Source organism: Entelurus aequoreus, linkage group LG14 (assembly GCF_033978785.1).
Source record: "Entelurus aequoreus isolate RoL-2023_Sb linkage group LG14, RoL_Eaeq_v1.1, whole genome shotgun sequence".
Classification (NCBI taxonomy): domain Eukaryota; kingdom Metazoa; phylum Chordata; class Actinopteri; order Syngnathiformes; family Syngnathidae; genus Entelurus; species Entelurus aequoreus.
The window spans coordinates 47093248-47111623 of record NC_084744.1 but is presented as its reverse complement, the minus strand read 5'-3'; the positions used below and the strand labels follow the sequence as shown (position 1 = coordinate 47111623).

Genomic DNA, 18376 nt, shown 5'->3' with positions numbered 1-18376 from the left:
GGGTACTCTGATTTCTGGTTATGTTAGGCCAGCAGAGAAGGCTTTGCTGGCCCTGATGGCACACCACTGGTGATTAGTCAGCAGGTGAGGACACTAATCAATAAACAGAAACAGGTGTGTATATTCAGTGCACTTAGCTATAAGAACATAAACAAAGGCAGACAATGAGCACTGGGGAACAGAACAAAACACTACACAAAGGGTACATCACAACAAAACAAAACCAAGACATGACCTGACCTGACCTGACCTGTGGGACAGGTCATGGCAGGTGCACCTCAATAAATTAGAACATAATGCAAAAGTTGATTGATTTCAGACTAAGACACCAATTAAGTGCTCAGGAAGTTTTTTCAGTTGATTAAAAGCAGGAAACTGTAGTTTAAGTTAGTTATCCCATGATCGCAATCAAAGATTTTTCGCAAAGAAGAAATCATTAATTATAAATATTTTCAGAGCAAGGGCATAAAAAAACCTGTTCACTACCTTCCACATACAGTAATGTTTTTAACGTTTAGACCAGGGGTGTCAAACTCATTTTAGATCGGGGGCCACATGGAGAAAAATCTACTCCCAAGTGGGCCGGACTGGTAAAATCACGGCACGATAACATAAAAATAAAGACAACTTCAGATTGTTGTCTTTGTTTGAAAATAGAACAAGCACATTCTGAAAATGTACAAATCATAATGTTGTTGGGTTTTTTACACTTACATGTTGCGGTTAATAGTATTCTATCTTTATTTGTCGTTAATTATATTTTCTAAATAAATGATGTGGTAATGTTCATTAGTCAACTCATTGGTGTTAATTTTCAATCTATCGAGATATCAAAATCAAATTAAAGTTTGTTATTTATGTAGTTTGATCATTTTCCACGACTGATGTACTTAACATCGTGTGGTTTATTTTGTACATATGTAGCATCATCTACAAAGATACAAAGAATTGCCATTGCGACATCCAGTGGACACATTTAGAACAGCTGTTTCTTTCATTCAAAAATTTCAGATTAATTTTTATACTAAGTAAACTCATCCCGCGGGCCGGATAAAACCTGTTTGCGGGCCTGAGCCGGCCCTCGGGCCGTACGTTTGACACCACTGGTTTAGACAGAACTTACACCCTCAGCCACATTTGCACATTTTCTTTTATCCAATATAGTAATTCTGCCTGAGTCTAAGCCAATCACTGGCCTCAATACTGAACAGCACACTGTGATTGGTTTGGTCTCCTCTAGTGGCCAATACTGCTGTATTATTGATCTTGTAAAGTTTGTAAGCCAATTTCGTACTTGAAAATACCCAAATCAAAACCCCAAACATTGTAAAATATGCTCCAAAAGATTCTGTGGTGTGGTGAAGACACGATATTTCAAGCACAATGTGGCGAGGGACGACTGTATTGAATTTCATGAGATACTGAATGTTGGGTTTTTATTAGCTGTAAGCTATTACCATTAAAATTATTAAGAAAAATAATCCTAAAATGTATCACTGTGTCACATATTTATGGAATACTTATTTCAGGTTTTGAAATAACTGAACTGACCAATTGAACTGAAATTAATTACTTTTTAAATATATGGTTTTTATATGTGGAGAAAACTATGGTATAGTTTGAAGGTAGGTTTAAAAGAATGTTCACCATAGATTAGTTTACAAGATAATTAATATATTTTTAAAAAACGTGAGGATTAATTATTACATAATGACAAGAAAGCGAGATAGTTTATGAATAAGGGGTGCAAGTAAATTGTTTCACTTATTCCCATTCCTTTGTGGATTTGAAATACCTAATAATAATGTCTTGTTTTGATTGTTTGTTTTCCTTGTAACTTATTTGTTCCTATATGATTTCTCTTGTTATTTATTTTGTTATTTATTGTTTTTAACACTACTACTATTTGCATTCATTGGGATATAGCTGTAAAACAACCCCGGTTATAGATCACACCTCTTTTACAAAACCCATGTTTGGATCATCAAATATTCTGAGTCTTACAGCTGCATTTAAATAAACTAAAACATTCCCAATTAAACTGATGGGCCTGCTCTCTGTGTTTTGAACCTCTGGCTTGAAAACCGACTTGCTGACTTTTGGGTCGTCTTTTAAAGACAAATGCAAAATTATCAAACAATATTTGCATGCTAAGGTTAATGTGATAATATTCTCATGTTAGCATGCTAAGAAATATGTAGTTAGCATACATACATGATGTTACCAAGTAAAGAAATGCATGATTTCTAGGTTTGATATATCATTTGGAGAACATACTAGCATAAAACATTAGCATGCTAACATGAGAAAATGTTGCATATCAAATTAGATCAAACGCTAGCATAAAATGTTAGCATTTGAATGTTAGCTTGCTAACATGGGAAAAGTTAACATACTTGCAAGATAGCACCAAGTGTCAAAACCCATGATTTTTAGGTTTAAACAGAGAATTAGCTAAATTGCTAGGATAAACATATGTAAACATAGGAACAGTTAGCACATTTATGACAATGCACCAAGTATCAAAATCTACGATTTTTAGGTTTGAATGAATGAAATGAGCTAAAATGCTAGCATGTGAACATAGGAAAAGTTAACATACTTGCAAGATAGCACAATGTGTCAAAACCCATGATTTTAAGGTTTAAACATACAAAATTAGCTAAATTGCTGGCATAAACATATGTAAACATAGGAACCGTTAGCACACTTATGAGAATGCACCAAGTATCAAAATCTACGATTTTTAGGTTTAAATTAATAAAATGAGCTAAAATGTTAGCACGCTACCATGGGAAAAGTTAGCATGCTTGCAAGATGACGCCAAGTATCAAAATCCATGATTTTTAGGTTTAAACAAAAACAATTAGCTTTTACATTTTGTTAAATACTTTTATTGATAGTGTCAACAACAACAGTAAGAAATATCTGTTTACAGACAAGATTTTTAGTAAAGCCGTTGAACCGTATTATATTGTGCAAAATGCAATTTTTTGTAGGAAAAGGATAGGGAATGTACAGTACATTCAATAAAAGATAACTTATCATGAACGATGTAGTTGGCTATTAAGTGTAAAATGGTTACAGATGTTGAGTGCTTTGTGCTATTGAAAAACAGCGGATTGTGTCCTGGGGGTTATCCCATGCAGGCTTTAGTCTTTTTTACTTCAGTGCATTCGAGTCCTACGCTGTAATCTCCGGACTCAAAAGAACTGCACATGAACTTGACAGCCAGGGTATATCCTCCTCTTTGTGTTGGCCTCCTTTATCCCTTCCATCAGCGAGGAGCACAATCGCCATCCACTCTGTTCGAGTCAGACGGGAGGCTTATGGTGTGCCAACTGCACAAGTCACATTGTAATCTTGGCCGTGTAATAGTCAGATTTAGATGTCCGCATCCCAATCCCCACCCCTGGATGACTTAAAACTCAAAAAACACACCATCTACAATAACATACAAAAACATGGAAAAGCCCTGAATTCTCATGATTATGGGACAAGATTTAATAACCGAAAGAGGATTCCTTTTGGATAGTGACTGAAGTAATAAATGGGATGTCGAAGCATAAAAAAAAAGATCCAATAAGTGACCTCGATCAACAGCTCGGAGCTATTAATGGCAATTGTAGGAACTCCCACTTTAATTATATTAGATGCTACTTGCAACCTAACTCAAATACCAAAATTCCTTAAATACAGTCATTCCTCGCCACATTGTGCTTCAAATATTGTGGCTTCACCACATCGCAGATTTGTTGTGATTATATATATATATATATATACCATTGCTGCTCACTGCTCCCCTCACCTCCCAGGGGGTAGAACAAGGGGATGGGTCAATCATAGAGGGTAATTTCACCACACCTAGTGTGTGTGACTATCAGTGGTACTTTAACTTTTTTTAAAACCTACGGTGGCCTACGATGGACAAACAAGGCAATGCTCACAACAAACCACAACTCTTTTTTTTCTGACATTCCCACAGTAAATGAATTAGAGTTCCTTCACCTGCCTGACACTTAATACACAACTTGCTACTTACTGCACCTGTTTTAAACAACTGGGAGGGTGTAAAATATGTTCAAGATGTTAAATTGACTCAGTTTATTTTGAATGCATCTTATTGGCATTTTTCCAAATATCTTTCCATGACATGTATTTTTCTAAAATGTTTATATCAATTATCCATTTCCAAACACATGCATCTTTGGCATTCTTAATATGATGTTCATTTATTATTCCATAAAAGATTTAAATTATTTTTTTAAAACTGTATGTGAATTATGTGAAGTGAATTATCATACTTGCCAACCTTGAGACCTCCGATACCGGGAGCTGGGGGTGGGGGGCGTGGTTAAGAGGGGAATATATTTAAGCTAGAATTCACCAACTCAAGTATTTCATACATATATATACATATATATATATATATATATATATATATATATATATATATATATATATATATATATATATATATATATATATATATATATATATATATATATACATATATATATATATACATATATATATATACATATATATATATATATATATATATATATATATATACATATATATATATATACACATATATATATATATATATATATATATATATATATATATATATATATATATATATATATATATATATATATATATATATATATATATATATATATATATATATATATATATATATATATATATATATATATATGTGTGTGTGTGTATGAAATACTTGACTTTCAGTGAATTCTAGCTATATATATATATATATAGATACATATATATATTTATTTTATTATACATATAAATAAAAGAAATACTTGAATTTCTGTGTTCTGGAGGCTATCCAGTAGATGGCAGTATTGTCCTGTTTAAGAGTGTCACAACATTGCTGTTTACGGCAGACGAACTGCTTTACGGTACACTAAACGTGACTGCTGTTGTTGTGTGTTGTTACCGCGCTGGGAGGACGTTAATGAAACTGCCTAACAATAAACCCACATAAGAAACCAGGAACTCGCCCTCGATCATTCTACAGTTATGACGTCATTGGGCAGGCAAGCTGTTTATATTGTGGGAAAGCGGACGTGAGAACAGGCTGTCCCCACTCAGGTCCGCATTGAGCTGGAGGGGGCGTGGCCTCCAGCTACGGCTGAATACCGGGAGTTTGTCGGGAGAACATTTCTGCCGGGAGGTTACCGGGAGAGGCGCTGAATACCGGGAGTCTCCCGGTAAAAACGGGAGGGTTGGCAAGTATGGAATTATATAGCACTTTTCTCTACACCATGTTTGTGCACTTCCCAAAAAATGTCAAATGGCACCACTCGTACCATGACTGATGCCAATATGTGCCATATACCGGAGACAGCTTTTATTGTAAGACTTGCACAGTTGAAGTGGTATCTGTAAAGCTTAAGAAAAATGTGTATTATTCCGTAACATCACTGTAAATATTTCAACAACAAAACATTTAGGGTTTGGGCGGCAAAAAAAGAAAGACGGTATAGGATGACAAGTCCATCTAGATGGATGGAAAAATATTTTGTTAACGGTTTGTTGGACAGAAATAATTTAGAGTAGGATTATTCCATGTAGAACAAACACAATATTTTTTATTTGTGAAAGTTACTTAACAAAATCATGAACAACATTTTCATAACTAAAGGCGTGCATACAAATAAAATCCTCACCATTAACAGAAGCCTGGTATTCTCTGCGGTTGAGGAACAGCTCCCACCACTACATGAGAAAATAAAGCCATTTGTAGACATTACAGATCATTATATTAAAATTGTATGTATGATATACAGAAAATCAGTCTTATTAGGTGATTGAAAAGTGATTTTTTTGGAGGAAATTATGAAATCCCGAAGATTTAAAGATGGCTGTGAGTCTTTTTGATGATTCCCCTCCACTTGTGCAAGGGTGGACTGCCGCTGGCCACCAGCCTACGAAGCAGCCCGCATGGCTGCAGGTAAGGCACATCGGGGTGAGCCTGGTGGAAGTGCTCCAGCCTCTCCACAACTTTGGTCAAGCCCACCATGCTGGCGTAGAACATAGGACCACCGCGGTGCTTTGGCCAGCCATAGCCGAACACATAGATGACATCTATGTCTTCAGGTCCGGCGGCTATTCCTTCCTCAAGGATACGGAAGCCCTCGTTGATGAGGCTATACAGGCAGCGTTCCAGCACCTCCTGGCGGTCTATGCGGCGCGCTACCAGGCCATGTTGGGATCGATACTCCTCCAGGAAGTGTTGTACCCATGGGTCGAACCTTGCTTCATGCCGGTTGTCATACTTATACCATCCGCGGCCTGTCTTCTGGCTGAATCGTCCGTGCGCACAGATCAGATCTCCAAGAGGACTGTACCTGCGACCATGTCGGACTCTGGCTCCCGGCCCCGTTGTTGCACCAGGCTGCACCAGACCCTCTTCCTTCCTAATCCTCCAGCCGACATCAATCCCAGAAAGGTCAGACATTCTGAAGAGCCCCATGGCGAAACCAAACTCCTCCAGTGCTCCATCTACCAACTCAGGTGTGGCTCCCTCCTCCAACAGAAAAAAACCCTGCTCCAAGTATGGCTTTAGCATGCGGTTCCCGACAAAACCAGAGCAGTTACCTACAGCCACGCCGACTTTGCCCATTTTCTTTCCCAGACTCATGGCGGTGGCCACAGCTTCGGGAGAGGAGCGTGATCCACAAACCACCTCCAGCAGCTTCATGACATGTGCCGGGGCAAAGAAATGCATCCCGACCACTAGCTCCGGGTGAGGGCTCTGAGAGGCGATGAGGTCTACGTCTATGCCGGACGTGTTGGTGCACAGGATTGTGTTTGGTTTACACACAGCAGAGAGCTGCTGGAAGACTTTCTTCTTCAGGACCGTGTCCTCAAACACAGCCTCGATGACCAGGTCAACATCCGCTACGGCCTCCAGGTTTTGGCTGTAAGTGACCGTGTCGAGTGGGGGAGCCACCCCTCGTCTCTTGGCCCCCCGCTGCAGCATACCTGATATGGCCTGCTTGGAGTCCATCAGTTGCTTCTCCTGGGCCTCAACGGCAACCACAGACAAGCCCGCCTGAACAAGGGAGACTGCGATGCCTCTCCCCATTGTGCCGAGACCTTCAAGACCAAACATTAAAAAGGACATTTTAGTGACTTTTGATCGAGAAAAATCACAACTCCTCGATTTTTCTATATTGCTGAGGACCAGCTTTTAAAAAGGTATCAACACTAGACTTTTTTTTTCCAAGCCTGGAATTTTAATGCACAAGCTGCAGTGCTTTGATGTCCAGAATGTTCAACTGCAGAGAGGACACAGTCCATTCTCTTGTACTACTGGGAGGGATGAAACTACTACTACTACTACTACTACTACTACTACTACTATTACCTACTAACTACTGTTGATGGTGTTTATCCCTAATTAATCAGTCAAACTTTGGTTACATAGCACTTTCTATGCACAGGCAAGTTTTCCACTTCAAAATAGTACCGTGGGAAACTGTAAAAAAGTCATTAAATACACATGTTAGAATAACGGAGCATCTTTGTTTTACTTTTTGGCACATGGTTGAGACAAATCGTATTTAACAGTACACTGACGGAAGTGTAGAATAAAAAAAGTATAATACTCTGCCATGCCGAGTACCTCATAGAATCTGCTATACAGGTATGTATACTATACATATATACATTTATATACATATATGCACATATGTATGTATATACTTGTATCTTTTTCAGTGTTCTCTTCTATATAAAATGAATATAAAAAGGTAGTGATTCATTAATTAGGATTACCTTGACTGTTAAATAAATATATTGACGTAGGCAGAATTAGTGACTAACAGTCTTACCAATAACAGCTGTTTTGCGAATGGGCCTTGGCTTGCTGTTTTCCCAGCGAGCTCCACTGGGCATGCTCCACTTGGCAACAGCTCTCTGAGCAAAGAAACTGTACTGCAGAGCCCGAGCCTGGCCAGAGGTGAATAATGTGGCCATCAGCTCTTTTTCTCTCTCCATCCCCCGAGTGTAGGGCAAGGTGGCGGCTGCCTGCAGGGCCTGGACACAAGCCACTGGCGCTATGGCTCCACGGGTGCTCTGGCGCACCCTGAGCATAGCCTCCTCAAACAGAGCATCCAAATGGGGAGGGCAAGGGCATGGACGGGTGCTAATTCGGCGAGCGTCCAGCGTGTGCTCTAAAAGGGAAACAACGAAAGAAGTGTGTTTTTTAAACAGCCATTTATCAACAACACCCAGAAACGCCGCCGGCTTTGCTGGGTCCGAGCTCATCTAAGATGGACTGATGCAAAGTGGAAAAGTGTTCTGTGGTCTGACGAGTCCACATTTCAAATAGTTTTTGGAAACTGTGGACGTTGTGTCCTCCGGAACAAAGAGGAAAAGAACCACCCGGATTGTTCGAGGCGCAATGTTCAAAAGCCAGCATCTGTGACGGTGAGAGGGTGTATTAGTGCCCAAGGCATGGGTAACTTACACATCTGTGAAAGCACCATTAATGCTGGAAGGTACATACAGGTTTTGGAGCAACATATGTTGCCATCCAAGCAACGTTATCATGGACGCCCCTGCTTATTTCAACAAGACAATGCAAAGCCACGTGTTACAACAGCGTGGCTTCATAGTAAAAGAGTGCGGCTACTAGAAATGGAAAGAATTCCACCTGAAAAGCTTAAAAAATTGGTCTCCTCAGTTCCCAAACGTTTACTGAGTGTTGTTAAAAGGAAAGGCCATGAAACACAGTGGTAAAAATGCCCCTGTGCCAACTTTTTTGCAATGTGTTGCTGCCATTATATTCTAAGTTAATGATTATTTGCATAAAAACATTTTTTTTTTAAGTTTCTCAGTTCGAACATTAAATATCTTGTCTTTGCAGTCTATTCAATTGAATATAAGTTGAAAAGGATTTGTAAATCATTGTATTCTGTTTTTATTTACCATTTACAAAACGTGCCAACTTCACTGGTTTTGGGTTTTGTACAATGTTGCATCATGAAGTGATGGTGTGCATAAATGTGCTAGAGTGCAGGCCAGCAATGGATAAATGAGGGAGGGGGAACTACCATTCTGATTCTAGGGGGTGGATTAATCCTTTGATTCGAATCTAAAAAAAACTCTTGTTTGGAAGCCTTTTGCAGATCTTCACCAAAATTATATTCTTTCATGCCTTGGCCCATCTGCCATCCCTCTAGAAAGTTTTGTGTAAACTGGCTAGGTATTGTTTGTGCAACTAAAGAATGTAAATCGAGCCCGCAGTAATTCAAAAAAATGAAATAAATGACTAAAAATGTGATAACAAGAAAAACTTTTACTTTTGATACGAACAACACAAAACTGACACATGCTGTTTTTTCCTTAAATGTATACAATTTTTTTGCATATTGGTAAAATGGTCATGGTAAATGGTCTGTATTTATATAGCACTATAATACACGTGGAGTGGCCCCCAATGTGCTTTACATTATACACATTATATAACCCTCTTCTTAGGTTCTTAATTTCTATTCTGTAAATTTTTTTTTATTTGATAATATTTTTGATAGCATCTCACTATTTTATGTTTTTACTTATTTGTTATTCATATAGTTTTTCTAGATATATTTTAAATATATATTTTATATTATTTTTAGAGGATTTTAATTTTAAGTTATTCTCCAGTGAGGCTCACTCGTTGTAGTTGTCAATAGTGCTGTGTGTGCATTTTATTTTCTAGTATAAAGCACTTTGTGTTGCAACTTACTAGTGCATGAAGTGCTGTATAATTAAGTTTGACTGATTGATTACCCTACGTCCATTGTATTACTTTAACTCCTTTATTACATTTTCATTAAGTTCTCTTGTTCTTTGTTGTACTGTATTTTCCGGAGTATAAGGCGCACTTAAAATCTTTTTTTTCCTCAAAACTCGACAGTGCGCCTAATAACCCGGTGCGCCTAATGTACGGAATAATTCTGGTTTTGCTCACCGACCTCGAAGCAATTTTATTTGGTACATGGTGTAATGATAAGTGTGACCAGTAGATGGCAGTCAAACATAAGAGATAAGTGTAGGCTGCACTATGATGGCAATATCACTCAAGTAAAGAACACCAACATTTTCTATGTTCCATTGAAAATATAGAACATTACACACGGTGCTCAAAATCTATCAAAATGTTTTAGTACGACTTTGGTAAGCTATGAAGCCGCTTTGCTTGGTGGATTGTCGGAGCATTAAACATACAAGTATTATTATGGTGTGTGTATAAGGTAACACATATATGGCGTTTTGTTTCGCAATATTATGCAAAAGCAACTTTTCTTACCTTCTGGTACCTGCTGATCTGTATTTAGGATCTGCATAAATCCTGAAAAATTGTGCGCGTCTGCCTTTGTAGTCCGTACCGACGCCGTAGTTGATAGGCTTCTTCTTTTTCTCTATCTTCTTGTTATGTGACATTCATCCGCCGTTGTTGCCATTTCTAATATAAAGTAGAGTAAAGTTCTTACTTATATCTGTCAGTAAACTCGCCATGAAAGCACTAAAACATACCGGTGTAGTGAGTTTACATTATTCACCCAAGGAACTTTAGTTATTAGAGTTCCGGTCGGATGTTTTTTCACGGGACACATTTCCGGTGTTGTTGTTGTTTCCGGATGAGGAGATGCTGCTCCATTATTGATTGAAGTAAAGTCTGAATGTCATTAAAACAGTTAGCGCCATCTTTTGACACTTCTTCCACTCCAGTCCTTGCACGCTACACCGCTACAACAAAGATGACGGGGAGAAGACGCTGCCGAAGGTGAGCCACGTAAATAAGACCGCCCACAAAACGGAGCATCCGGAAGCGACTGTCAGAAAGCGGCTTAAAGATGATCTGTCGTCATGCAACATTTTCACCAAAGAACCACCATTACATGTTATGTAGACCACAAGGAAGTGTTTTACATTTAGAAAAAAATAATAATAATATGACTCCTTTAATGCGCCCTATAATCCAGTGCTCCTTTTATATGAAAAAAGATCGAAAATAGACCATTCATCGGCAGTGCACCTTATAATCCGGTGCGTCCTATGGTCCGGAAAATACGATACATAAATGTTACACGTCAACCGTGGAATTTTCCTTAATTCCATAAAGTGCAATAAATAAAATCAATCCTATTTTAGTTTGCTTTTAGCCTTTTTTAATCTTGTATGCGGTCCACAATTTGAAAAAGTTTGGATTTACTGTTAAACTATCCCCAAAAAAGTGATTTACTCTAAGAATTACGCCCCAATTTCTACTGTATTATCTTTTCCAGCGTCACCTAACTCGGAGGCAAATTTCCTGGAGAAGGTGCTGGCAAAGACTCGATTTAGACCACAGTATCTGCCGTCATTTCAATTGGTCAGAAATAAAAATGCCCCCAGGGTAAAAATTCTCAACTTCCCATTCCTGTCTCCCCTGATATGATTACACAAGACAGAATCCTTCACAGCGCCACTGAATTACACTGAGATCCAGAAAATGGGTCAGTGTGGCGTAGATTAAAGGACCGCTATCCAATCCACCGGCTCAAATTTGGTCCAATAAACAATGAAATGAAGTTTGTAACCATATTTCAGGACTCGGGTTATTTGCCATCTGAACATATACATCATGTCCTTAGTGCAAACTCAATGCTAGTGTGGGGATGCGTTATGACCCCAAGACACTTTACTATATCCATCCATTAATCTGTAAATGGCTTAGCTGTTTCGATGGATTTGTCCTGCAGCGAGAGGGACGCCTGCTTGTCCTGACAGATGTAACGGGCAGATGTTGCAAACCACTGTGCGAAAACATTTAATCCCATCAATGGGGCCAGGGAGGAACACGTGCAAACGCTTCAACACACTGCACACTGTTTTAGTCCGACACTGGGACGCTCCACTTGGTAGGCTCACTGGCGGCGGCTTTTTATTTAGCAACCGACGGGGCGCCCCTTGTCACCGTTTAGCAAACCCGCCAATTAACTCAAGACGGGAGCATCCATCCAAAGGTTTCAGTTTGGTTGACTCGCATCTCGTTTTGCTTGCTTGACTCACTCTGAACCTCATTTTCCTCTAACAAACTCAAAGTCATCTTGGGAGGCATCATGTAAACAAAGGTTATACTTTGACACAAAATTGGCATTCCAGAAGATTCTAAGAACTATAAGCAAAATGGTCAAACACGAGTATCTGTCTTTGCACAGGAAGCTAAAGTTAAATTTGTTGAAACATATATTTTCTTCATTTCATATGATAAAAACAATGTACAGTATATGACCTATTTTTTTATTTAGAGGGGAAAAAAACACTTGAGTACTCGGATAGAAAGCCAGTGTTTGTGTATTACTTAGCCGTTACAACTAGCTACTGTAGCTAGCTAGCTTAGCACATGGCGGGCAAGAATAAAGTTTTTAATTGTAATCATAATGTAATCAAATTTGTCTTTTTTTTGTCACTATTTCCAAAATACAACTAGGCTTTTTGAAAACTGAGATCCTTTTAGGACACTAAAATAGAGCTGCGGTGTCCTCAATTTTTTAAATCTTCAACCTAAATTAAGCTAAGGTAAATGAAGCTAGTAGAACGCTAGCTCTGGCTTCGTGTTAGTTTGGTTTACACTGGTAGGTTAAGAAAATGTGTTTTGCTTAATATTTTCTTTAAAAAAGTTTTGTAAATGTTTTCCTGAATTATTGTAAAAATAATATTTTGTTTTGTAAGTCGAACAGTAGTGGAAGTACTATATTTCAGTGGCGGGCCGTGTGTTTCCCACTTAGGCCTTCAGTGATGTCCTACTTAGTCCGACTTCAATAAATACCTCTCAAAATACCATAATTAATGTCGCCACATGACCACGGCTTGTAAAATACTATACAGAAACACACTTGCGCACTACTGTGCATTGAATCAACTCAATTTGTCACTTGTGTACAAAAAGGGCTATTTTTTGACGCATTTAAAAATCACAGTACCACGTCCGCATCGGACGTGGTGCTGTCAAAACAAAAATAATTGTAAAAAACATATTGAATGTGAAAAAATATATTTGAACTCACAATATCGCTCGTAGTTGGTTGATTTGAGTGGAAGTGGCAGGCAAACCGTTATATCTACCACCTAATCAACGTTTTGCTCTGCCGCTTTGTTGGTTAAAAAAGTGAGTACCGCTGATTTCTCCGCTGGCCGGGTATGGCTCCGGTGCTACTTTCTGCTTTCGTAAATCACAATTTCTGATTGGATACCTGGGAGTGACGAGTGAGTATCCAATCACAGTCTCGTTCAGCGTAAGGCTACTATCAACAACTCGTGATCTGATCGGCTATCGCAACTGTCTGTTAACTGAATGTCCTCCGTTCGTTAAACTGCACAGCCGCCACTAATGTTGAGTTAGAAGGCCTCTGGCAGAATTCATACAGCGCTGGCAACAAGCTCGCTGAATTCTGATTGGATAAAAGCTCTAACTTAAAAACCGCAACACTGGAGCCTAATATGACATGAAGAGAATATGATGAATACTTGTATATATTTATGGAAAGTCAATTAAAAATAAAATTTACTTTTATTAATTAATGATCATGATTTATGCAAGGCCAGCAGAGAAGGCCTTGCAGGCCCTGACAGCATACAACTGCTAAATTTTCTCTATTGTTGACTAAACTGCCCAGAGTACAAGATACCGGTATTTGTTATGATTTATTACATTACATTTATTACAAAGTGTTTGTTAGAGAGGAGGCATTAATTTATTTAAATACTTATATTACCATATTATTATTAGCATGACTATTTGTTTGTATTAAATTAGCAATTCATTAAATTACACTTGTATTAAATTGTATTAAAAAAAAAGCCGCTGCCTGACCAGGGCTCAGAAAATCTGTAGAGACTCCTCCCACCCCCACCAAGGACTGTTTTCACTGCTGGACTCTAGAAAGAGGTTCCGCAGCCTCCGTAGCAAAACCTCCAGGTTCTGTAACAGCTTCTTCCCTCAGGCCATCAGACTCTTGAACACATCAAAATAATTTCCTCAATTCTCCCCCAAAAACAGATTAACTCGCTGGAATATAAAGACAATATAACACACACCCATAAACGTGGATACAAATAAAAAAGTGCAATATATTTATCTGTACAGTAATCTATTTATTTATATCTGCACATTATTGCTCTTTTATCCTGCACTACAACGAGCTAATGCAAGGAAATTCCATTCTTATCTGTACTGTAAAGTTCACATTTGAATGACAATAAAAGGAAGTCTAAGTGTGTTTTATGTTGCACGATTGCACCAAGAAAAATTCCTAGTTTGTGAACCCGTTCTCAAACAATGGCAATAAAACTATTCTGATTCTGAAGTCTCTAAGTCTGCATTTCAGTAAGATGCCAATGACTCTTTCAGTGTGTAGCCATAGAACAGTAACCAGCGTATTTGATTCCGACATTAACGGCAAACTCTAACTAGTTAAACAACTTTCATGATGAATACCCTAAGAATGTTTATCCCCTTTGACCCTTTTGAATAATACAGCAAAGGCAGAGAATACATCAGAGCACATCTCACACAGCTATCAAACATTCATAGCCATAGTTACACATCCCCCTTCTTTTTCACTACTTGTGCATCAACGATTCTGGATGTCACCATCTCTCAAATATGTGAGATAAGCTTTATCCCCCATTGATTTAGTTTTTTAAAGCAGCCACCGGGAACGTTTATCGATCCCCGGGTGACATACATGTCAGTGGCTTGCTTTTGTCTCACCTGCAACACCGAGCGCAAACTTGACAGCCGCATCCACGGTGTTATGATCAATAACCTGATCCACTATTCCCAATTTGAGCGCTTCAGCAGCGGTGATGTGACGACCTGTGGCAACAACACATGACAGCTTTAAGTATCCAGTACATGATTGACATGCAACACATTAAGATTATTGGTGGAGAAGCATCAGCAGTTCTGTTTAAAATACATTTCAATCTTCATTTTATTATTTAATTTAATTAGTTTCTAAATTGTATTGAAACAAACAGGTATGCTCCAAAGACAAATGAAAATGATTGAAGCTTTTTGGCTTTAGTGTACCTTTAAACCCAGGATACAGGCTGACCTCTGCTGGTTGTTTGAGTACACTATAGATAATAAGTGATATGTGAAGTGTAAAGTCCTGGCCTAGAAAAGCCATTGTTGTTACCAGTTGTGATGAGGTCTAAAGCAGCCGGTAGTCCAGTCAGCCTTGGCAAGCGCTGGGTACCCCCTGCAGCTGGCAGCAGACCCAAAGTCACCTCCGGAAGCCCCAGCTTGGCCTGGAATTGAGCCCAGATAGGGAGTTTAATCAATTAAATATACAAAAAGTGTGTGTTCTAAATAATAAAACTACATTATATACAACCTTGCCAAATCCCGCTCCAAATAATGCGGCTTCACCACATTGCAGATGTTTTTTTAAATACATTTTTAAAGCACATTCTTTAAAGCACATTGCTAAAAATAAACACAAAATATTAACACCACAGTAGTATCAGCCACTAGAAGAGACCAAACTAATCAGCGCACTGTTCAGTATTGTGGCCCCTGATTGGCTCAGGCAACATTACTATACAAAAGATTGTTAAGGTGACTAAAATAGATAGATAGATAGTACTTCATTGATTCCTTCAGGAGAGTTCCCTCTGGAAAATTAAAATTCCAGCAGCAGTGTACAGAATTGAGATCAAATTTAAAAAGGAAATAATGGGGGTATAAATGGAAAATAAATAGAAAATATTACAATAAGAATAAAAATAAAAAGCAACAATAAGAATACAATTATAACAGTAAAAATAAGAATATAACAAGAGAAACAAGGCAGTAGTGACAATGTTATGAAAATGTTTTTGATTGATTGATTGAAACTTTTATTAGTAGATTGCACAGTACAGTACATATTTTGTACAATTGACCACTAAATGGTGACACCCAAATACGTTTTTCAACTTGTTTAAGTCGGGGTCCACGTAAATCAATTCATGTATTGCACTGTTTTTTGTTGCAGTTTTTTTCAGTATTGTTATTGTTTTGCATCCCCTGTCATCCTATGTGAAATGTGTCATTTCATGTGTAGAGAGCTTTCATAATGTTGAAAAATGTATTTAGAAGTTTGTAAGCAAGCTTTTTATGCTTTAGCTATGAATGTATTTGATTAATAATTAATTATTTATACTTTGCAAAAATGTATTTATCACAGTCATGTCCAAAACCAATTAACGCAACAACTCGGTCAAATCTTTTCATCATCATGATTTTTTTTTTTAATACTAATATGTGAAAAGTGTCAAATTCTGTTGTCGTTTGGCTCTAATTAACTTGACTTCAGTGATATGACTGAGTATGATATATTCCTCGGATACATTGAGACTTTAGTGGAGACACATTTAACTAACCTTGGTGTGTGCTATTCGATAGTGACAGCCAAGCGCCAACTCCAGCCCTCCGCCCAGGGCGATCCCCTCTATGGCCGCAACCACCGGCTTGTCTGCAGCTTCTATGGCATGGATCATTGGCACCAGTGGAGGCCCACGCATGGAGTTCCCAAATTCCCTGATATCTGCTCCTGTTATTTAAAATATATATATAAACAGGGTCTCTGCATATTAAAGAAACACAAATATTGTCATGAATTGGCTGCATCAAGCTTGTCATACAATCTTTTTTTGCTAATAGGAACCATTCCTTCATTTAAATAGTGAGCCAACATGTGATAGACGTCAAGGAAGAAGCATGTACCGCCACAGAAGATTCCATTCTGACCACATATGACAATAGACTTGACCTTAGGGTCACCGAGGGCCCTCTTCACTGTGTCCACAATGCCTTGACGTACTGCTGCACTGTACAACACACATGCACATTTTATTTTGATGTGATTGTTAAGTTGTTGTTTTTTTACAGTCTTTAAGAAAGAAAACTTGAGTAAACGTATGCAGGAAGTTTGCAAGGTGCCTGGATAAGTGAAGACAATTAAGTAAATTAGTACAATAATGAGGTAATGTAGGAACATATTGGACACTTAGTGCTACTGCAAAATTAATGACAAATAAATATTGTTGGAGTCAACATGCCCAGACCATACAAATCAAAACGTTGCAATATATTCGTAAAGCTTTCCATTTGGACAAAAATAGAATGCTCTAAAGATTGATGTCTGAAAACCATAAAAGAAGCAATCACATTTCTAAATATTAACATCCCAATGACACTGCAAACTTGTATTCTTGGGGACCTGCATCAATTTAGTAACGTGTCATCAAAGAGTAAACATGAATTTCTTTCAATATGCATCATAACAAAAAGGGTAATACTTAAAAAAATTGATAGATGTTGATAGTCCAACTCATACTGACTGACACAAGCTATGGAGATGATATTAGTAGAAAAAAACTGCATTTAGTTTAGATAACAATGAGTCATATATTGGAATATGGGATCAATTGTCTAAATTTGTTTTAACTATTAAAAATAAAAATATTGGACACAATGTGTTGCCAAACTTATGAGATGTGTATGCCACCGTGACACCATTGTTCATTTTTAAATGTTTGTATTTTTCATAAATGGCTGATGTCAATGACTGATTTCTAATCACTGCTATGTTGGAATTCTTATAAATATTGATACTGTTGTTGATATTATTCATTTTTGTTTGACTACTTTTGTATAGTTTTGTTTCATGTTTGTGTGTTGCTATTCTGAATGTTGCTGGGCCGGGTTTGGTTTTGAAATTGTATTATTATTGTATATGTTGTTGGATTGATTCATTTAATTTAAAAAAAAAAGACAAAAAAGAATGCTCTAAAGAGACTATCAAAGACAAACACTGCTATCCTCAGATAAATAGTCAACCTGTCCAGCACAGAATAGTTCTTAACTCAACACAGAATAGTTCTTAACTCACCTTAGTGCATTTACAGGAGGATTTTGAAGCGTAATCAAGCCAACAGCAGTTCCAGAAATATGCGAATAGTTAGCCATCTTTTCTCGCAAGCAACGGCACTTTTTTACTGGGCGGAGTGAACTTTGAACTTTGAGTGTTTTTGCTGGCAGAACAACTTCAACTTTTGCACACTTCCACACTTTGCAGCCATGATGTCAACACAATTTCGTTCAACTCCTAGCACTTCATCGCTTTAGCGACCCCATCTGTTTAGGGGTGGGAAATGTTTTTGGTACCTCGTTAAAATTCTTAGCTAAATTCTTAGAAATGAGACTTTTTTTCTCCATCAAATTCTCACCGACGTTTGGACTTTGGAGGTCAAACCCTGGCGAAAGATGACTCTAAAGTCACAGTTTAACTGTCACACGAATGAAAACACA

At 37.9% G+C, this 18376-nt stretch overlaps 1 protein-coding gene across 2 annotated transcripts; it reads right to left on the bottom strand.

The window, feature by feature from the left end:
* Positions 1–5547: 5547 nt before the first annotated feature.
* ehhadh (enoyl-CoA, hydratase/3-hydroxyacyl CoA dehydrogenase) lies at positions 5548–18349 on the bottom strand. 2 transcript variants are annotated; one of them, XM_062070021.1, is made up of 7 exons: positions 17958–18349; positions 16790–16893; positions 16447–16616; positions 15219–15330; positions 14789–14893; positions 7875–8216; positions 5561–7137 (listed from the first exon to the last, which is right to left on the bottom strand). In XM_062070021.1, exons 1-7 carry the CDS (start codon positions 18032–18034, stop codon positions 5891–5893), a joined length of 2157 nt encoding a protein of 718 aa, XP_061926005.1. In that variant the 5' UTR covers positions 18035–18349; the 3' UTR covers positions 5561–5890. The 2 variants fall into 2 exon arrangements, with proteins under 2 accessions (XP_061926006.1, XP_061926005.1); XM_062070022.1 differs by lacking the exon at positions 16790–16893 and having other exon boundaries at positions 5548–7137; positions 17958–18113.
* Positions 18350–18376: the final 27 nt, after the last annotated feature.

Coding starts and splice junctions, on each gene's coding strand:
- ehhadh (XM_062070021.1), bottom strand. CDS start 18,034: ATGGCTAACTATTCGCATATTTCTGGAACTGCTGTTGGCTTGATTACG. Junction 16,617..16,789: donor GAATGGAATCTTCTGTGGCG/GTACATGCTTCT, acceptor TTTAAATAACAG/GAGCAGATATCAGGGAATTT. Junction 14,894..15,218: donor TTTAGACCTCATCACAACTG/GTAACAACAATG, acceptor TTGTTGCCACAG/GTCGTCACATCACCGCTGCT.